This window comes from Aplidium turbinatum, chromosome 12, assembly GCF_918807975.1.
Source record: "Aplidium turbinatum chromosome 12, kaAplTurb1.1, whole genome shotgun sequence".
In the NCBI taxonomy this organism is placed as follows: domain Eukaryota; kingdom Metazoa; phylum Chordata; class Ascidiacea; order Aplousobranchia; family Polyclinidae; genus Aplidium; species Aplidium turbinatum.
In genome coordinates, this window is record NC_137483.1 from 778,457 (window position 1) to 801,343 (window position 22,887).

A 22,887-nucleotide genomic window follows, 5' to 3' on the forward strand; every position below is an offset into this window, starting at 1 on the left:
GGTTTGGAATGTGCAATAACATCTCACGTTCTATAAGGGTTTCTTTTTGCAGAAATTACTCACAAAAAGTTGTTATTGGAGGAGGCCACTCGCCCCAATTAGCAAGCTCCTGTATGTGGCCAACATACGTTGCATTAATGTAAAAACACAGATATTTCTGGCTGGGAAGTATCACAGTCTTTGTGATCGAAAGGAAACATCCAAATAGAAAATTCATAATTTTTACATTGATTTAACGTCTCCAATGATCCAAAAGGACACGTTGTGCGATAAAAATATTAAAAAGTAGGGAGTAGAGGCTTCTACACTAAACTGGTAAACTCAGTTTATTCTAAAGTACATTTGCTAATTTAGTGTGGTTTTCAAAAAACACATGTTTGTATTTTTAAAATGTTAAAACAATCTTTCCAAAAATACCTATTTCTTTCAAACTAATTTTCGACTATTTTATAAGGTGAGATGCTCATATTGGTGGACTATACTTATATGGACTGACCCTGCTTTTTCGCTGGCGATCTCATTTCTGAATGGGCTGATCAAAACATTGTTAGAAGTATTATCGAAACCGAACTGATTGTTCAATATTCATCATAAATTATTGTTTGATCATTAATAAACACGCTTTCATGATTGATTGCCGTGAATTGCGGTTGGCACGCAAAGGTGGGGAGCAAAGTCTTGTCAATAAAATTTGGAGTGTGAAAAGTTAAATCAATTAATTACTAATTATTATTAGCAATCGATAATCAGTTGATTATTAGACAACAATAGATTATGTCAATCTGCACGCAATCATTGTTGTCATATTAGACCGGTTTAGATTCAGAGCAGTTTTTAAAAATGATTGAAAATGGATGAAATTTATAAATATCGTCATGTCAAACAAACGTTGGTTGATTGATTGATTCTTTATCCTCGGACTGGGAAAGCTTCTTGAAGAGCTTAATCCTGGCAGTTTCGCATTCTTGTAGAGGCTTTGAATCACTGACGCAGGCCCGGTCACCGAAATTGACAGAGCGAAGTTTCCGGTTGTTGAAATCTTGTTGTCGGGGAACTATTCCATCCATTAGATGCCGCTGAATGGAGAGCAGTCCTTAACGTGCGTTGCTCAAGCACACACCCCGAGAGTCGAACCAGCGCCGCTTGATCTTGAAGCTTCTTCGTTCTAGAAGTGACGCGCCAACCAATTGAGCTATCGGGGCGGTCGTAATGAACTAATAATAAACGTAACGAACTAATAGCCTACACCGGAACCACCAATCAATTTATGCCATAAACAGACGACTGACAATAACTTGCAAATTGAATAGCATTATTGAAAACAAGTAGGCTGCAATACACAACAGTTCAAACGTTTTTGCCAAGAACTCTTTGTCCTCACCAGGAAACATCCACAGTAATACGTCTAACCAAAAAAAAGAAATAACTGTAAAAAAACACAAACAAATAACAATTAATACTTTGTTTAATTTTTTTGTTACATTGCGCATCATTTTGGATTGCAAGGTTTTCGATTTTATTTTCGTAATTTTTTATTTGATGTGAGGAGGAAATGAATTGATTGAGAACCCTGAAAACAGCAGAACGCTCATGTCGTGACGATTGCCTCGATGACGAGAGGTAGTTTATGAATCTCAATTCTTTTATTTTTGTGAGTTCGGGTTGTTGATGGACGATGAAAAAACAAAACCAGACAACGTTTGACAAACAAATCCTAATGCGAACTGACTGATTCCCGTTCGTTAACGTGCTGGTCTATGTCGACTATTGTAGTTAGCAGGCTGGTATCTTTTTCGTCCAAAGCAATTAAAAATATTTTAAATCTAGATATTCAATCAAGTTATACGTAGGTCATCCAACACACTGACCTTCTTCCACATTGAACCAACGTACGCAGACGTTGAATCAACGCAAAAAGTGACAGTAACTGACCAGCTATATGATGCAAACAGTACGAGCAAAGTCCGAGCCAGAATTCGAAGACAGGTTTATAAATTAATCAGAACACTTTATCAAAAGAACTGTCCAAAGAGAGGTAGCCTACCCACGCATAGCCTATAGCCCGGCCAATAACCTAGTTAAAGTTTACAAAGTTTAAAATATTTAGCGATTACGATTGATCAGCCAATTTCTACTTTTAAAGGCATAGGCTACTAAATGAAATTTTCAAACGAGAATTAAGCATTAAAATGCGTAAACTGAACATTCAAGAATACATTTCAAAAACAATTACCGAAAAAAAATTGTTTTCAATGGCGCTGGCAAGGCCCAAAGTCCAATATTTCATTTATTTTCAAAATGACCAAAAAGTGCAAACACAGCTCGAGAATACGTCACAAAAGACAGCAATAACAAAAGCCACGTTACAACATCTGATGTTTTAACATCAGATCTGAGGTTTTGAGCAAACTGTCTGATGTTTTGACGTTGAAATCTGATGTTTTGATGTACATACATACATACATACATAGCCTACAGTTAAATCGCCGCAGTAACAACTGTTGCGTGATTAGCTGATTGCTCGTCTTTTACTACGTAGATTGTACAGTCGCACGCTTCGCTGCTCAGGCCCATTCTGGTTTTGACAGCTCTGACAAAAGTACGCGCGCAATGGTGGTCAGACCGCAATGGGGCAAAATTTTATTGAAAATCGTTTTATGGTAGCAAGTTAAACACAAAGAACGTGGAAAATCGCCAAGTCAGGTTTTTCCTTTAGTACCCCTTTAAATATGTATGCTTCAATAACACAACTATTCAATTCAATTATATTTTTTTGCTGCTGGCGCAAACATGTACAGAACGGCAAAGTAAACATACAAACTATTACGTAAAAGATATGTAAAAAACAATGAGAATTAGCACTGGAATTCTAATCGATCATCGATGAAGTCATAAGAAAACTTGATGAAAAGTTTAGCATCCAAGTTTTATTTTTGAACTGATATAGCTTGTATTCTTTTTAACTCATAACTTTTCTCTTTCCAAAGATGAAGATTCAATTCAATTTATTTTTTTCTGTCGGAATGCAGAAGAAACGGTGTTGTGGAAATAAACATGGAAATATAACTGACAAAAGAAGAATATGACAAAAAGTCCATGCAGGTATTGGGACCAATGCTCTGGTCAGAGGTTCCAAGTAGGCTAAAAAACTTATCATTTCATTGTTTCAAAAAAGAGATCAAAACGTTAATTTTACAAAGCTACAGTGCATCGTAAGCAGGGATGGAGGAACCATTTTAAAAGTAGGTGGGCCCAAAGGCGTAGCAGTCAAAGTTAATCAAACTTCTGGGGGGCTTCGCCCCCCAGACCCCCCATGACATTGCTGCGTTCCTAATACTACCAACCGTTTATACATTGTGTTTTCATAATTTCCTTTTGTGCCAACATGCGAAAAATTTCCGTTTTTGGCCCGATTTGGCCAAACAAATTACAAAATTGTTAAATCGCTCTATAGCGCTGTACAAAATATGGCGATTTACACACAAATAAAAAGACAAAAATACACACACAGTTATAATACCAACCTGGGAGAAATAATCTGCAGCATTATACAGTAGGCCTATACATGCAATCGTGCATGCACTGCATAATATGTCATGATATCATTGTTTTAACATTAGAGAACAATTAGATTGATTTATGGATTACTCCACCAATCACACGCAACCATGCCCACACGTGCTGCCCATCAATAGTGGGCTCAACAGAAAAGTTTGAAGATTAGATTTCATCATTGAGCTATCAAAGTTTTATTTACATCTGGCTTATACATCTGGCTCGCCGGGCGGGGGATCCTAACCACTTGCTTCATGCAAAACTCAACATCCCACCTCAGGAATCTCCCCGGCAATTAAAGTCAAGACACCCCTTTGTGCCAGCTGCTGTTGAATTACTACATCCGTTCAGCGATCATGCCATCAGCGCAGCACACTTCATTGAGCTATCAAAGATAACACAGGTAGCCTAAACAAAAAAAAATTTTTTTTAAAGGCACGGCATGTGAGAGTCATTTTAGGGTATTTCGAGGCCCCTGATTCCGAAAATGCACTTGTTTTTTCGAATTGGCTCTAGTTTTTGAGATAGCCTACCGCAAAAATTTTTTGCACTTTTGAGCCTCTATAGATTTAACGTCCTGTCGTTTATTACATAGACAAAACTGAAAGTAATCCCAGGCACATTTCTGAGTTGTATAAACGCTATTTGGAACCAATCACGTTGATTACAACCCAAACAAACGGCTATTTAACGTTTACTGGCCTAGTAACAATCAATACGATATGACGTGAAGCAAGCCTTAGGATACAAGATGTAGAATAAACAACTTGTGCTTTGCGTTAATATATTTGTTGACTTCAACAGTATCAGACTTACTAACTAAGCTACTAAGTACAAACAAAATGCATACATTGTTTTGCTAAACAAACTAGACGAATAAGCAAAACAAAGCCATCGATGAACAAACAAAAGCCATCAATGAACAAACAAAGCCATCAATGAACAAACAAAACTTCGTTCAATTCTTTATTATGGTAGGCTTACTATACCGAGCAACACCCATCAAGGTACGAAGGCCATTTATGTAATTACAGAATACAAAGTTATGTTCTTCAGTAAAGTAGGTGCTTGAAATTTTATCCTTGTTACGGAAGAACGTAATCTTGATTCCAAATTTAATTCCTGCTAGTTTCGAAAATTCGAAAAAACTAAGTGCATTTTTGGAATCAGGGGCCCTGAAATGCTCTAAAATGACTCTCACCTGTTGTTCCAAAATTTTTTGTTGGCCTGTGTAATCAAACTAGTTTGTATCAAATGAGTGAGAGCCTTTTTTTTGGAACTCCTTCTCTAATTTGCCGTTTTCTCTACCTTTTTGCCCACCCAGAAAATAAAGTAGGTGGGCCCAGGCCCACGAGGCCCACGTGTTTCCTTCATCCCTGATCGTAAGTGATATGTTATGGAAGCCAACTTGTCAGTTTCTTCGGAAAATTGATTATTCTCTGCTTGCTTCATGGAATTTTGTGTTTAGGCCTACGTTATCATCAATATGTTGTTTTTTTTCTGCGTATGTTGTTGTTGAAGCGCGGGAATGTTTCAACGTTTTATTTTTTCTCTTGTAAGCTTATTTTAAATGGCAAAATCGTCATTTCCGTAGGGTGGCAATTGACTAGTAGGCCCAGTAGCGTAGCCAGGAATTTAGAAAGGGGGGGTTTTGACGACCCAACGGCGGGGGGTCTGGGGGGCCTCCCCCAGAAAATTTTGAAAAATTACTTTGAATTTGGTGCATTCTGAGAGCATTTTCAACAAAAATGTAGTTACGAATATTCCTGTAAAATGGTGGTGTCTGGTGGCATTGCAAAAGGATAAGATCATGTTTTCTTGGGCATTTTTCGGAAATAAAGCTAAGTCTCTATGTTTTCTTGTTGCTAATTCCTGGCTAAGATGTTTGGTATTGGCAAAACTTGCTCTTTTAATGCAATTTTGTTTAAAATTAAGCATTTTTTTTAGACTGAAATCATCATTCTCAATATCGTGACGTCACACGCGTGCCAAAGGGGGGGTTGTAACCCCCAAAACCCCCCCTTTGGCTACGCCACTGAGTAGACCGTATGGTCGTCTCGTTGTCTCCCTGTCGGTATGGGAACTTTTGTAACTTTTGCATTGTGTATATTGCATATTTCAAACATGTACCTATGTTCCTGTTACTGACAAATAAAACATTGATTGATTGATTGAAGAAGAAGATGGCAAAACCGTAACGTAACCGAGACAATTTAATAACGTAGGGCAGTAGCCTAATCCTTGCAAATCAACTGATTGTAGTCATGTGACTAAGCACGTGATATCATGAGCGTTCTTTTCGAAAGATTTTTAATACAAAGTAGGCTACATTAGTAGGCCTAAACATATCGTAAACACGTCAACAATGTGGCCAACTAGGTTAGGGTAAGGAATGTAGGCTAGTCATTTCGATTGCGTGAGTTTGATTCCCACCCCTTGCCTTTGCTCCTTGTTCTTCTGTAACTGAACTGAGTGCAAGAATGATATTTAACTGTAATCAGATGGGTATTTAGTCTTATATTTCTTAACCGGTGCGCCGCAGCGCAATGGTGGCAGCTGGTTCGCGCGGAAAACTGTCCTAACTCACGCTAAAGTGTCAACCAAACCGTAATGATTTGGTCATGCATGCATGCAAAAGTCTAATTCTAAGGCTTATGTATCGATGAATATATTCAGCCACGGCCACCACACCTAACAATTCAAACAATGACGTAGATGAATTACGGTATTTGAAAGAATCAGTCGTCTCTACATTTCTAAAACAACTAAAAAGGGCCAATTCTTGAAGCAATGTGAGACGACTGTAAGAAAGAACCTTTTATTTCGTCTGTTGCGAGATTATTATTACGGTACAATAATAAACCTACGAATAAAATAGCACCATAACAATCTAGATTCCCCAACAGACAGGAAGTAGCAAAAGACAATATCAGTCATCTAGTCAGCTGCGTCCCGTGTTCTTAATGCGACAAATGTTAAGCATAGGCAAATTACTTTGAAGCAAGATAGGCTGATGTTCAGTGAAATGAAAAAAAGACGTTGTTTACTGCTGCGATCGTCCAGTGGACTTTTTTGGTTTTCTTCAAATATCAAACAATATTATGCCCTGCAAAAGTAGTATGAGAAGAAACAAAACAAAGGGAAAAAACACCTATGCAAAATTAAACAAAACCAATCAATCATCACATAAACAAGCTACAACGCACACATACCTTAACTGCAAGTTGTTGTTTTTTTCATCATCATCATGTTCCTTCATCGCATTGAAGTTTAGAGGTAATTTTCCATCCATTGTTTTTGTTCACAATCAGGAGCTGTCGCGCCGCATGCGGAAAAATGTGTAGTCAAGGAGATGCATTGGAAAAATTTCCCCTTGCAGTAAAATGTTGATGCTCAGTAGGGCGTTGTTTTGAAGTTGCGACTGATGCAAATCTTGAATTTATGTTACTTGAGTATCTTACTGTGATTTTTCAAATAGACGTTTGATAAGGTGATCTATAAAGATTGGCTCTGACCAAGTCAATTCTGTTTATAGATTATCCACCGTTCCATATTTCTAAGGTTGTCTCGTGCTCCATATTTCTAAGGTTGTCTAGTTGTCTTTTGCTATTTTTTTGGGGGGTTTTGTGGCCGTGCTAACTACTGATATATAGCCTTCTACATAATTTTTCATTTAGGCACGTTTCAAATCTTTCAAGGTTTTGCCACCTTTTCCCGTTCATTAACGTGCTGGTAGGTTTATATTGATTTTTGTAGTTAGTATCTTTTTCGTCCCGGACGCGTTAATGACGAAACATAAAATGATTGATTGATTGGTGTCTGTCAAGCTGTGTTGACTTGGGCTAGACAGCCTAACATAGGCTTGTATAGAGAAGTGAAATGTGTGGGAGTAGCTCTCTTTTGTGTTATTTCAATATGTAAAATAGAATATTAAAGGATCTGACTTATACTTACCATGGTAGATGCTCAGAATAGGTTTATCAACAGTAGGCTATACCTAACCTCCAGGTGTATTCAAATACATTTTTGGCAAAGTCAAGCACAGAAAGTCAGACAGTTTATTTTTGGTGCGCAAAAACAGTAATGTAGACACAAGAATAAACAAGCAAAACGTACACACATACAAGACAGCGCACCAAGAGGCCTCGAAAAAAGTGCAAAGTTATGGAGCCAAGGCCCCCTTTGGTATTCTTTAAATGAGCTAATATATGTAGGCCTATAATATAAAATAGACTAGCCTACAGTTTGCCCAATTTGTTACCTCAAGGAGATTGGAAAAAAAGACGAGTTAGGTGAATCAATAAACCACACAAACAGGCTAAAACCACGTGGAGCATCCATTTGTTCTCAACTCAGTGTGTGACATCTATTGTTGAACACAATGCTCCCACACAAAATTAATATTTACAACATTCGCAGCTAGATGGCTGCTTTTGTATTATATGGTTTTGTTTTGCTCAGTCTTCTGTTTTTAAAACTTATTTTCACTGCTGTTGCTAAAATAGTTAAATTATCCAGATTGGCAACTGACTGCAGGTCGTCTTCCTGTCAAACCAAAGCTTGAAACATTGTGTAATATGGAGTTTGTAATATCAGCATTTGGTTCACCTGAAGCCATGATGGCTATGATTCAAACAGAAACATTTTTGTGAATGTTTTAATAAAGATTTTATTAATACAGTAGAACTTGGATAACTCGTCACCCCAGGGGGAACAGAAAAAGTGACGACTTATGCGAATTGATGACCAATGCAAACAGCTAAATTTTGCCATTGTTTTGCGTCGCATTAATTTCATGGTGCTCCGCGACCTAATTAAATGTGATAGTGGTAAAGTGAGACGAAGAGGAAAACGAGAAAGGAATTTAATTACGGTACACAATAAAGTACAGTGCAGTAATAACGCACTTAACAGCTTAACTGAAGAATACAGATATTTTTGACTGCGTTTTGCTTGCAAGTGTCTTGTCAACCAAGTAGTCATGCATTTTTGATAGTGAGCTTGCGAATTCAACAAGTACTGTCTTCTTGGCATAACATATAGTGTTGGAGCTTTCCAACCATCTGCAAAGCTTCTTTTGTAGATGGAGGTGGCAGAGGCTCTTACACGAAACAGTATTGTCGCAAATGAACCACGCACATGCTGACTGCTAAACAGCGCTTCTCTTATCGGCAACAGAGCATGTGCACGCACACCCACAATCGACCAGACCAACATACTCCACGCATGTGCGTCTGGCCTGATAGAGTGTGTGCGTGCACACGTCTTAGCGCAGTAATTTCTTCTCAAAAGAGTCTGTAAATACCACGTCAGCATTTGGGTGGTTGACAACTTAGACGAATTTTACGTCCCAGGGGAAGAAAAACAGTGACGACATAATCGAATTGACGAATTATACGATGACCACTTAACCGAACTTGATTGTGTACAAAAGATAGGGACCTGGCAATCATTTACGACTTGGGCAAACTGTGGAGTTTTCCGAAGTCGAGTTATTTAAGTTCTACTGTATTCAAATTGTAAAGATTTTGTATCCTCATTTGACTTTTTGTGCTTTATTTTTACTACAATAGGCCACTGGTATAGAAAGTTACTAGAAAAACAGACTGATCAGATCAGCATATGTGATCTACCCTACAAATTCCATTTATATGTCATCATCATCATAATAATCCATCGTCGGTTTGTTCCCCACTGGTGGGGGTGGCCGATTAAATAATATTTTGGAGCAAAGATTTTCCAGCCGGATGCCCTTCCTGACGCTAACCACAGTTATTGGCGGTGGGCCTAGCCTTTACTTAATATGTATAATATAGTTTGTAATTGCTATAAACAATATAATATATAATAATACTGACATGATTTGAAAAGTAAATCAAACGATAAAAGAAAGAAAAAAGAGAAGTTGTTTTATTTGCCAATGAGAATCTATCATAGTACACATTAAGCCTACAAGAAGAAGACAATAACACTTATTATACGGTATGATATATCATAAACATAGAGAAAATTATAAGTACCGTACGGTGTACGCTCAGTATTGAACAGTTCAATGTGATTATCCAGGGCCGGCAAAGGACCATATTTTCATGTAGTCAGCAATTTGTATTTAATTTATATTAGATTTATAGGTATTTAAAAAAGTATTCATGCACTATATGATTAGAGTTTTGTGATAAAAACGGGAATGTTTTGACTCCGGGGTTGATTTTGGGAAACAAAAACAGGGCATAGCATTTCCTTAAACATTAGCTTTAATAAACTTCGCATTGGAAGAGAGATTGCTTCAATTGCAATGACTGGCCACTGCAGTACTTCACAATTTTAGTAGTTTAAGCTAAAAATATATTATTATTAAACATTAAGATCAGACTGCATTGCCGTGTGGTGAGAGCCCTGGAACGATGTTCAAAAGCACGCCGGTTCAACACCGCTCAAGAGCATGTGACTGTGTCTTTGGCAAGACACTTAAATGCATGCCTGAAAGTGGACACGAAGGTTGGCTTCCTTGTCTCCCCAGCTACTTAATCTAAATCTTCAATCCCGGGCGTAAGCCTGGATACGACAAACAAAGTTAAGATCAGAAATGAATAAGATGCACATTGCACAAAGTACTTTTCCTCGCTGGTCTTCAACGACTTTACAATTTTATCAAATTAAGGCAGAACTACTTATCTGGCAACACTGTTACGGGAAAAATAGCCACTGCATAAGATTCATTATCAACCACATGTATTTTTTGTACAGACACTAGGTCATAACTGTGCTGCTTTTTGATTTCTTGTGTAACAACAGCTTGTAGCTAAGATAGCCTCATAGGTCTAATGACTTCCAAATATTGTTTCTCACCGAGCTGATTTTTAACCATGCCGACCACATGCTATTGTGTGTTTCAAAATCTTCTAGAAGCTTTAGCATTACAGCAATTTCCATGTGGTTTCGGAACATGGGTGAGAGGTTTCGTTAATTTATTATGGAAATTTACCCCTGAGAAAGCCTCTTATGAAGGTTAACCCTGGCAAGGTGGCATACTTAGAGGCCTTGAACCACTGGTGCAGGCTCAATCATCAAAATAGACAAAGTGAAATTTTTTACTTCATGTGTTGTGGTTTGTTAATTACCCCATCCACAGATGTTAGCTTGATAATAGGTTAGCTTGTTGCAAGCAGCCTAATCTACTTTTAAGTATTTTTTGACCAACAGCTAGTCAGAAATAAACTGAACTGTTTCATTTGGTTTAGTCTACCTAGAATGAATTTTTAATAATATTCTTTTTTTTGTACAACAACCTGTTTGATTTCACATGGTTTTCTGTTTTGTATTTCAGAGAAACCCAAAGGAACAGTATGCAGATAGCCAATACTCTGTCACCACAAAAGGTAGTTGACTTTTATTACTTGACCATTAGAGAACTTGATGTAATCCACAGTTTGCAACCTGTCAGCTCCATGCCTATCCAGAGCATGTGCCTCTGCTTGGGCAAGGAACTTAACATTAAAATTGAAACATTAAATCTTTGTAGCGATTGTTGGAGAATTGGATTCAACAAGAATAAAGACAAATTTCTTCCTGATAAATATTCTCCCAATAAATTTATCCTTGGTAAAACTCCGACCTTGGAAATAATCATGGGAGAAAATGATGTTTTTTAATTATATTATCATTGCATTTCATCATGAAATGCTTTTTGTATTCACACCACAACTAACAAAAGTACAACAGTTTTTTTAAATATTTTTTTCACAGTTAGCTCCGATTTATCCAGAGCTTGTACTACTACATACAAGCCTAGCCTAGGTATGATAGACTGATAGTAAAGTAATGCAGTAGGCTACGTATTTAGTACATTATCACTTTCTGTTAATGGATTTTCAACTGATTTATAATTGCAGAACCACATACAGGGTACACTCATATGTTTATTAAAAATGCTATATGGTCAAAATTATGCCATTTGCAAAAGTGTCGATTTTTCGCCATTTTGATGCAATGTTGGTACCGTAAACCGGGGTGGCTTTGGCCCTTGAGGTTGAGGGTGACTTTGGCCCAAAATTTATAAAATTATTTGAAATGGTGTAATTTTGTGACATGTTCATTTTTATACTTAGTTTTGGTGTCAAATGAAAGATAACAATCTGTATTTTCAATTTTAAGAATCAGTATCATACTATGAGTACAACAAATGTAGGAAACTGTTTATGATATTATGTTAAGCAGGTTAAAGAATGTCAAACTTTTGATGAAAAAACATTCTCAAACTTTTCTGCCACAGTATGGCAAACATAATTTTCTAATTTTTTTTTTTTTTTTTCATTTAAATGGGGTTATTGGGGTGTTGTGATGGGATGTATATATATACTTTTTTTGTTTCCACAAATCTTTATATCTCAGATAAATGCTAAATTGTATAATCAAGTGTATAAAAATGGTGTTTTATATTTTCAACAACATTACCACCAATGACCAATGCATCATAAGTTTGAACGAAGTATGATGAACTCAACAACAATATTGCATCAATGTGTCCAATATTGTATATACATGCTGCTAATCAAATCACAATCAGATTAGGCTACATAGTAATTCATTCATAATTTCATATCTGTAAAAAAACGTATTCACCCTATCTAAAAATCCATGAGAAAAGTAAATGTATTTGTATGCATAATTGTCAATGTGTTATATTGTGACATGCTGTATATTGTCTTTTTTTCAAACACGTTGTTGAGCCAAAGACACCCTCCTGACTTTGTTAGGAGGGTGTCTTTGGGCCAATTTGGGTAGGATGGTAAGGCAAAAGGAGACATGGGCCAAAGTCACCCCAACCACGGGGTGACTTTGGCCCATGTTTTGTTAAAAAAAAACGCGCCAAATTGTAATAATTTGAGAATTCTTTTTGGGTTATGATAACACAAGAGCTCTGTCTACAATATAATGATATAAAATAAACCCTAAGTTATTAGGAAATCAGATTTATCATAGAAAACATAAAAAATAATTGTAAAATTGGGCCAAAGCCACCCTGGTTTACGGTAACCCTGCAATCTATTATTTTACATCCTGTTTAGACTACGGAGCACAGTATGAAAAAATTGAGACACTTCAGGAATATCTACAATCTGGACCTTGGGATGTAGACACTAGTTGGAGCAATGAGGCAGCGGTCCTCCGAAATATTTCAGTTTCTAAACCCGAGAAGCTTTTGAATGAACTCGGAAAAAAGTTTATTCATCAGTTTTTCAAATCTCTACGGATTATTGACAAGCAGGTTGGTGCTGCTTTGGCATTTCACAGGATGCGAGTGAATGCTGAATATTTCAATTGGTTTTTAACCAAATTCATTTTCAAATTAGCTGCTCAGTGCTTACTCATTACATTTTCAAAAGGTTTCCCACATTGACGCCGAAATGCTCCTCCTGAAGAATCTGGAAAACCTCACACTAAGCGTCAACCTCCTCCATGAAGTTCCATCCGCACATCTTCCCAGGAAGCTTAAGGTGAATTGAGTCACTCTTCATGTTGTCATCTTCTAAGATGAGGAATTTGAGGATGTTGGTTGAGGTGGATGCTGAGTTGTGAGGTAGTTGAGGTAGTTGTAGGTAGTTGTATGTCATAGTTGCTAGACCAAACATAGCTTAAGACTATTCAGCTCTGTCGTCTCGAACAAACCAGCATTCACCAAAACCGGATCCTTGTGTCTGAAGCACCTGATGTACATGAGATACCTAACAAATTGAGATAAACTAAATACTGAAAAGTTTGGGTGTTCATCAGGACAATTATCGTTTCTAGCACTAGTTGCTACGTTCATCTGATGAAATTGAAAGTAAAATTAACAACAAACAAGATGGTTTATTGCTTCACTGACGTTTCGCGCACCATGACAATGCGCATCCTCAGAGCGAATAACATACAAAATAAAATTTCACCAGGTTACATATTGCAGTGCGATTGAAGGCAAGAAAAAATAAAACACGCAATATTTTAAAAATTGGCCAATGATGTGTGAGCAGTTACTTTCCACGTTAAATTACGTAAAAACTTCCAACAATAGACATAAAAATTCGAAGCGGTGACGACCAACAGAAAAAGTGCGATTGAAGGCTTAAGAGAAATAGAACACAATGTTTTAAAGATTGGCTAATGATGTGCGGTTACTTTCGACGTTAAATTACGTAAAAACTTCCAACAATAAACATAAATTCGAAGCACTGAAGACTACTCGAAATTCGAGACAAAATTAAATTGCAATAATGTTTCCAACTGTGTTTAAGTAGGCTTGAAGCCTGCATGTCGAGACAATAATGATTTATAAGGTTTTGGTAAAATGTTCCCCTCGTTCCGGTTGAGTACATTGCAATGTTTGGATGTGATGTTGATGAAGCAACTTTCTGCGGTGGTGCGTTGATAATAGTTACTTTCATTTTTCAAAATTTTTGTTTCTGATCAGTTAATTTTTTGATCCTCTTCTAACATAATTAATTAAACTACCATTCAACGTTTTATAGGCAGAGAAAACTTTTTCTCGAACCATATAAAATTTCATTATCAGATCACCGCTTCAATGCGTGATGGAAATCTACAGATAAATCTGCATCAGGCATTGCAGAGTGCAAAAAACAGTGTTGCAAAACGCGTTTTCGAATATTAAATTCTCATCAGTGCAACTACGTTTATGAACGCAATAACAACGGTTAAATTTAAACTCAATACAATACATTACAAACATTATAAGGACATTTTCTCAGTGTTCAATTGAATATTAATAAATCCAGAGACATCAGAAAATCACTTCCCGCATGCAAATAATTTTCTACGGTTCGAGAAAAAGTTTTCTCTGCCTATAAAACGTTGAATGGTAGTTTAATTAATTATTTCTGAAAGTTCCTTAGTTTCATATTATCTTCTAACATATGTGAACAAAGGGCTGACTTTTCATGTTCCATATTTTTGACCGCTCTGCGATGTTCTTTGACCCGGGAATTTATACTACGTTCAGTTTGGCCAATATAAACTGCGTCACAATCATTACAAGGAATTTCATAAACAACACCACATTTATTGTCAAAAGGGGTGGGGTCTTTTGGTAGTGATAAAATATTGCCGATGGTTCGAAATGGTTTCATAGCGACTTTAACTCCGGCGCGATTCAATGCTCGTCTTATCGACTCAGAAACTCCCTGTATGTATGGAATGGTGGTGAAACTGTTATAAGTTTTGCTGTTGCTTTGTTTGACCTGACGTTTGGTCGAGAAATGAGTGTGTCGTTCTGCCATTTTCTTGGGAAATCCATTAAGTTTTAAAGTGTTATAAATTTGTTTGTTTTCGTTTTTCTTGTTCTTTGCAGAGGTGACCAAGTTGTTGGCGCGGTTGTAAAGTGTTTTGGGAATAGATAATTTGTGTTGAAGAGGGTGGTGTGATGTGTATTGCATGTACCTGTTGGTGTGTGTTGGTTTTTTGTAAATCTCTGTAGCTAATGTACCGTTGGTTTGTCTGGTGACCTTCACATCAAGAAATGCTATGCTTTGGTTGTTTTCAACGTCTTTAGTGAATTGGATGGAGTCTGATATGGCGTTTAAGTGTTGATGAAATTGATCTACTGCGTGTTTTTGTAGTATAACATAAGTGTCATCTACATATCGAAGCCAAATTTTGGGTGGTGATGAAAAAGTGTTGAGAGCTAATTCTTCGATGTGTTCCATGACTAAATTGGCCAAAACCGGCGAAAGTGGCGACCCCATTGGTGTTCCAAAAACTTGCCTGTAAATTGTCGTTTTGTAGGTAAAAAACGATGCATTAAGGCAAATCTGTAGAGCACGTTCAATATCCGGAATTGTCCAATCAGTTCTGTCTGAAAGAGTGCAATCTTGGGAGAGTTTATCTAAAGCGATACTACTGGCCATGTCGACAGGTACGGAGGTAAACAAACTGATTACATCAAAGGAAATTTGGACTTCATTGGAATTTATTTTATAATCGGCAATAATATCACAGAACTGTTTTGAATTTTTAACCGAGAAATCGGTGCACCCAACCAAAGGATTGAAAAATATTGGCCAAGTGTTTTGCCAAATATATAATAAGTAGGCGAACCGACAAACGAAACAATTGGTCGAAGAGGAACTTCCGGTTTGTAGGTAAACCGTAAAATTTTGGAGCAATGCCGTCTGAACTTCTTAACTGTTTATAAGTCAAAAAATCAATTTTATTTTCAGTTTTTAAAATTTTCCAAATGAATTTATTGAGATTAAGTTCGGTTGCCGGAAGAGGGTTCTTTTTACAAATTGAGTAAGTTTTGGAATCGGACAATAAAGCGTTAATTTTTTGTTCATAGTCACTGGTGTCCAGTATAACCGTACAGTTACCTTTGTCAGCTTTCAAAATTGTAATGTCCTTGTTGTTTTGGAGACTTGTTAATGACTTTTCTTCTTCATTAGATAGGTTCTTTTTCGGGATCTTGGCATGTTTCAGAATGTGAGAAATTTCTGAACGAGCATCGGCGACTTTCATGTTGGCTTCTTTTTCTAATCTGAGTCTCTGACTAGATCTTCAGTGCTTCGAATTTATGTTTATTGTTGAAAGTTTTTACGTAATTTAACGTCGAAAGTAACCGCACATCATTAGCCAATCTTTAAAACATTGTGTTCTATTTCTCTTAAGCCTTCAATCGCATTTTTTCTGTTGGTCGTCACTGCTGCCAATTTTTAAAATATTGCGTGTTTTATTTTTTCTTGCCTTCAATCGCACTGCAGTATATAATCTTGTGAAATTTTATTCTGTATGTTATTCGCTCTGAGGATGCGCATTGTCATGGTGCGCGAAACGTCAGTGAAGTAATAAACCATCTTGTTTGTTGTTAATTTTACTTTCAATTTCATCAGATGAACGTAGCAACTAGTGCTAGAAACGGTACTTGAGATACCTGATGTGCACAAGATACCTGATGTACAATTGTACATGAGATACATAATGTACATGACATACCTGATGTACATGATATAGCCTACCTGATGTACCATTTTCTCCTCCCTTCATGCAGGTTTTGTCTCACAGGTTTTAGAATTGTGCAACAACTGTATTCGAAGCATAGTCTCTCTTTGCAAGTCCCCTCCGCCCCTCGAACACTTAGGGTTGGCTCACAATGTGCTCCATGATCCGTCCGAGTACAAGTTTCTCACTGTGGAGTATTGGTGGGTTGCTGCAAGTTGTATACTAACCAACTAGAACTGTAGTTACAGGCCACAAGCCTTATTGTTGTGTTCTTACTAGACCTGCATTTAACAAAAGACAGAATAAGGCAAAACAAGCAAAATAAGTCGAAGTGAAATAGTGTAGTCGATTGCACTACAGTAGTAGACTCATAATAATAATAATGTTATGGTTTAATTTATTGTCGCTCTACAACTGCTACTTAGGTCTTTTAACGACTGGGCTTACTTTTAATTTTATATCAGATTTACGATGTCATCACATTATAACCCGACCTATTTTCACTCCTTTTTGCAAGAAAGAACGCAATCGGTATCTTAAGGTCTTGGTTTGACCCGACCTGGAATCGATCTTAAATCTACCAGCATCAGAGCCAAAAGAGAAACCACTTAGCCACTGAGCTGGTTGTAGATGTTAATATGATGTTAAACGATGTTAAATTTAATATGATGTTAAAACGATGTTAAACGCCACGCAATTTATACCGAGAAAAGAAAGCAAGAATGTAATTGAAGTGAAGAGTACAAAGCGTTGTTTTGATTGGAACGCCGTGCGAGTAATCGAATCAAACGTTTGTGCACTGTAGACGAAAATGTTACGTTTAACTAACGGAAGACTAGAACACTTATATTGTCTGCACGATGCTCGAGGGATTTAGGTTCAACACCGCTCTAGAGCACGCAACTGTATCTGGGTATGACATTAGCAACGTGCTTGAAGATGGGCACGGACGTTGGCTTTATGATGTCATGTCCACGTAACCACAGCCTTTATTCAAGCCTTAAGCTTTGATGAACAATATTACATTGGCCCCTTGTTTGGATTACATTGCGGTATGGCTCAATTGAATCGTAGCAACCTGTCTAAGTCGCCTTGGATTGAAGCGAACATTGTGCACATCGCGGCCATATGCCTTCTTAGCCACTTGGGCGAAGATGTTTCATTGGTCACTAATTGTGAGATCTCTTCCAGGCCGCACTTGTTGTCGTTGGACTTGAGTTTCAACAACTTGGTGAGTTTGGTTGATCTGACCGATCGTCTGGCATCCCTGCCCAACCTCAGGAACCTGGTGCTGCAGGGAAATCCCCTCTCGGTGAGTCACAAATGTATGTCAAGAATGAAACGTAGACAGGGGGAAGGAAGGCTGAGTAGGAAAACCTTGGATTTAAAAACTTTTCACTTCATAAACATCGTGAGTGAATCGACCCCTCCACAAGCAGGCGCACTGCAAATATGACATTTACATTGTGAGTATCACTCCTCCTTCCTGCAATGATGGAGGATATTGATTCCTCCTTTTGCAATGGTGGAGGATATTGACCTCTTTGTTTGCAATTGTGAAGGACATTGATTCCTCCTGCAATAGTGGATAAGATTGATTCCTCCTGCAATAGTAGAGGAGATTGATTACTCCTGCAATGGTGGAATTTATCCCTCTTGCAATGGTGGAAGAGATTGCTAAATCGTTTCTTCTTTACTTTCAGCTAATCCCAGGTTACCGTGGTTACACGATTGACTCATTGCGTGACCTCATCATTCTGGATGACGTGCACGTATCGGCGGATGAGAAACATCACTTTAAGGGACTTGGTCGCAAAAAAGAACTGATTTTGGAAGAGGCCCAACTGGAAGTCACCATGGAAACACTCACCGGGCAGCCAATGCCTGAAGAACTGAAGGTGGATATGTAGGGAAATCCCCTGGCTCAAATTTACAAAATTTCTATAAATTGTTTGGTGGCTTCAAGCTGGTTGTAATTGGCAAAAAGCAGCGCATTTTGTTTGTTTCTCGGCAGTCGAGTGTAGTAAGAATTGGCAGCGATGGACACGTGCTTCGCCTATGAGGCTGGGCATGGACGTCGCTATAGCCTATAATATCATCTGAACTGGAAGCCAAACGCTGGGCCTCACCTTGCACGGCAAACAGGGTTGCCACATTGGCGGTTTTTACGCCAAATTTTAAAAATTTGACCGTTTTATTTTTAATTTTTCTTTTTACAGCATTTTAAATAGTTTAAATAACTCTGTATTATCAATGCACGCGCAGTAGTCTATTCACAAAACATCAGGTTTGAAAAAGCAACTTTTCCCGAATCTTGACGCTTTTCATAATATTGCATTTTGGGCTGATTTTGTCAACAGCATGATTACTACCATAGCTCAAGGTATTGTGACTGTGCCATATTTTGATATGAAAATGTATTAAAAAAATGTCAAGTTTCTAAAATTTGGCAATAAATCCGCCAATATGGCAATCCTGCTTGCCTTGCAAGATGAGGCCTAGAGTTTAGCTTACAGTCCAGATGTTATTATGGCGATGGTAACGGGATAGGCTCATCAGTATCGCACCACTAATTCATCCCACAGAGTTCTCAACCAGATAATTGAATCCATTGGTTGCTAACCTGGGCTTGGCTTCAAATTTGTCAGTGATGTGTAAAGGGAAGATGAAAGGGAAGCTTTGGTTCAGACGTGATGTTTGTGATCTCGTCAGCCATATCGACTTAAAGCGTTGTCGCTTCCACAGGAACCGCACGAAGCCGACCAGTACCCGATAGTGACGACACAATACATCGTACGCTACGACATGATTACCGACGCGCCGATCCAACCGACAGGTGAGCGATGTGACGATGCAGTAGAATCAAACGCGACGTCAGCGGCCTGAAAATGATGCCATTATGGCAACAGGGAACCCACCATGCGCCATCTGGCCCCCACTCAGGGGAGTTCATATAACGATGACGTCAAATCTTTTCATAGGTCAAAGTTCATTCTTTCACTTTTTTAGGGGACGAAGGGATGGGAGGACCAGGCGTGACCGACCAGCATCGTGTAGCGGGGGACAGCCAGATGATAACGGAGCTTGAGACACCGGGGAAGGAGTGGGACGAAGAGATTAACATCGGACACTCGTGAGTCGATGATGATTGAACTATCATTTGTAATAATTGACAGAAAAGCACAGGAGGTTGATGGCGCCTTCACCGGGCTTCAAACCCGCGTTGCGTTGACGTCTCCACTTGAGAATCAATTTGTTGGAACTGATTTCCAATCTTTGCTCTTTTAGCATAATCTTAAACAACAATCATCATGTTCCCAGATCACAGACGTTTATTGAGTAGTCACTTCTAGTACTGGCCACCCCCATTAGATATAGAACAACTGCACAAGATTTGCATATTTGACAGGAAACTGCATGTTATTGATGACCTGGTCAAGTTCAAAGACTTCCTGATCCACGGCGTGACTCTGAAGGTTATGACCAAGACCATCAAGTCGTGGCCGGTTGAAGACCACGGCGATTCGGTACCGGCCACCCCTGAACGCAAGAAGTCAGGCAAAGGGGGCACACCGACGAAAAAAGAATCTAAGACGCCAACCAAACCCCCAAAGGTAATTATATCACCAGGGAATTGAAGTGGGACGTCACTTTTTGTGGCAGATCAGTCATGCGTGACTGTGATGATGTTGCTGCTGTAGTGGCTGGATCATTATTTCCTTCACAACACAGGTCGTTTGTATTCACTTTTGTGAAGTAAAGTTATATCACTTGAAACATAATCGCAGGTGAATTTTTTAATGAAAAGTAAATCACTTATTTCTGCTGGGTTTCAGAGTGGCAAGAAAGACAAAGGAAGGAAGAAGGGTTCGACAGAACCCGCCATGGAGCTCCGATCGGATCCTCCTATATTCACAGAGATTGGTTCGCATTTAATTTCAACTAATTTTTTCCTTGAAGGAGACTCTCTTATAAATGAAACACTTCACTGCGGGGGAGGACCAATGATGACTGAAGAAGAGCGAGAAAAACTTCTTGAGGAGCAACGACTCCTCCTGGAAATGGTGAGAACTTAAGCAAAGAATGATCCTGGGTAGATCTTTATCGCATTCATCGTTCGCCTCTTTCAAAATCATGCTCACGCGACACTTTTTATTACGTCATCAACTTGCAGGATGAAATTAAGCCAGACTCGAAGCAATCGAACAAGAAAGGGAGATCCCCTTCACCGAAACCCAAGAAGCCAGGATCTTCAAAAAAACCGGGATCTGGGAAAAAGAAGGACAAAAAGAATCATGAGGAAAAAACTGATTTAAAAGATCTTCTTCCTCCCAAACCGATAACTTTGCAGCTAAAGATTGAGTTGAAGAGATGGAAGACAGCCCATGACAGCATCCAAGAATAAAAAACTTGCGTCATTCTTAAAACCTTTTCATTGCTTAGAGTTTCCGTTGGTGGTGTTTGTCTCATTGATTCCAACCAACAATTGATTTATTTTACTTTATATAAAAAAATGTTTTTTCAATAAATCTGTTCGAGCCTGGTTGCTGATAAAGTTTTAATGTTCAGATTGTTGATCGTTCAGTGTATGCCCGCTAGTTGACGCTCAAGAGACAGTGGTTCAACTCCCTGGTTTTGTACCTGACCAACGTAGTCAAAATTCTATTTAGTAAATCCAGGGCACGAAATAATTTATATTTCCAAAAGAGGAAACTTCCCTCCGTTAAGCTCTTTGACCGGGCCATCAAAGCTTCTACCAGTAGCCAGTGGCGAAACTGCTTTCTTACTCAAAGCAAGGCACCTTCTTTAGAAGTAGAGCAAGCTACTTGGAAACAGCGAGAGACATTTCAAGCCTCTCCTGTATCGTTGCTATGCCAATTACGCGAGATCCATCTGTGTTAAATTTGCAAGCGAGATCTTTTCCATCAAATAAGTAAAAGCGCAATAATTTTAATTTGCTGCCCAGCAGCAAACTAAAATTATTTGTTTCACCCATCGACATCATCTAAAACCTTTGACTAAACCTTTGCTTCACCCATCGACATTCAGTTCAGTTGGTTCTCTCTCAAGTAGCAAGTTTCTTCACTCTGTTGGTAGAAAGCTTCAACGAATAACATGATCAAGCAGACGCCTCTTTCAGCAAAACGATTAGAAATGCTTCTATGGCACGAAGCATCAGCTTTGCTTGTCCGAGGATAAAGGTTGAAAACCAATCTGAACCGGTTTTCGTAATTTTACTTTACTTCGGTACCACAAACCTAAGTTGTTTCTGACAGAACACAAGGGTCGACATGCCAAAACAACTAACCCTAACTCTGCTTCTTTCTTTTTTTTTGTTCAGAACAAAATGTTTTTTTTGCTTGTTTTACTCGCTGAAGTTACAGACTGCAGCATCATAATCTTCTTCTTCAACAGTTTGATCAGCTGTGATCTCCCATATGAACTGCCTCCATTTTGTTCTTATTAGTGTTTCCGGCAAGCTTTTTATTCCAGTAATTTGGTTGATATGGTCAAAATATTTTATTTTTTGTCGTCCTTTTGTTCGTTTACCTTGCACCATCCCAGCCAACATTGAGCATCATAATAAGTGACTGGTCTTGTCCTCTGCATTTTAACTCCTAATAGGCTAAGTAAGTTTGGTGGCTGTGCAAATTAAAAATATTAATTTCTTAACACGGTTTTATATTTTAAAGCTTTTTTCATCTTTTCCTTTTTGTTTGTGCCAAACTCGTATGTTTACTTTGTCGTTTTTTTTTCATTTTTGCAATCATTCAGCAATTTAAAATAATTTCCATTTGAACGTCATGATTGAGGCTTTTTGTAACATCCGATGGAGGTGTGCCTTTTGTAATTCTGAGGTATTTTTGCAGATTAAACTAAGGTTTGTCCCGTTAGCTCAGTGGTTACGCGCCCGCGGTTCACAATCAAGCGGCACTGGTTCGACTCTCGGAGTGTGCGCTTGAGCAATGCATTTCAAGACTCCTCTCCATTCAGCAGCACCTAGTGAATGGAATAATTCCCCGGCAACAAGACTTTAACAATCGAAAAAACTTCACTCCGCCAATCTCGGTAACCGGCCCTGCGTCAAGAGCTTCTACAAGTATGCGAAACCACCAGGAATAACCAATCAAGACTCTGTCAGTCCGAAGATAAAAATTCAAAACCAAACAAGGTACCGGTAGCCTATAATGTACAGTATATCTTTTTGGGTATTTCGAATTTATTATTTTTGCATTTTTTTCAGGACATTCTGATCCCCCCTTAGGGTGAAAACAGGCACTAGAAGTTTTAGAAAGTAATAGCTATATTTGATGTAATTTGCTCTGCTTGGCATTGAGCAGT

General features: G+C 38.2%; 1 protein-coding gene across 1 annotated transcript; it reads left to right on the forward strand.

Annotated features, from left to right (window-relative positions):
• The first annotated feature begins 10,283 nt into the window (after positions 1-10,283).
• On the forward strand, positions 10,284-22,309 carry LOC145780872 (leucine-rich repeat-containing protein 43-like). The gene is made up of 12 exons (XM_082592521.1): positions 10,284-10,505; positions 10,883-10,934; positions 12,624-12,823; positions 12,942-13,052; positions 16,609-16,745; positions 17,737-17,857; positions 18,249-18,443; positions 19,291-19,381; positions 19,555-19,678; positions 19,955-20,159; positions 20,382-20,609; positions 20,720-22,309. Exons 1-12 carry the CDS (start codon positions 10,422-10,424, stop codon positions 20,948-20,950), a joined length of 1,779 nt encoding a protein of 592 aa, XP_082448647.1. The 5' UTR covers positions 10,284-10,421; the 3' UTR covers positions 20,951-22,309.
• The last annotated feature ends 578 nt before the right edge of the window (positions 22,310-22,887 follow it).

Coding starts and splice junctions, on each gene's coding strand:
- LOC145780872 (XM_082592521.1), top strand. CDS start 10,422: ATGCCGACCACATGCTATTGTGTGTTTCAAAATCTTCTAGAAGCTTTA. Junction 10,506..10,882: donor CATGTGGTTTCGGAACATGG/GTGAGAGGTTTC, acceptor TTTGTATTTCAG/AGAAACCCAAAGGAACAGTA. Junction 19,679..19,954: donor GAGATTAACATCGGACACTC/GTGAGTCGATGA, acceptor CATATTTGACAG/GAAACTGCATGTTATTGATG.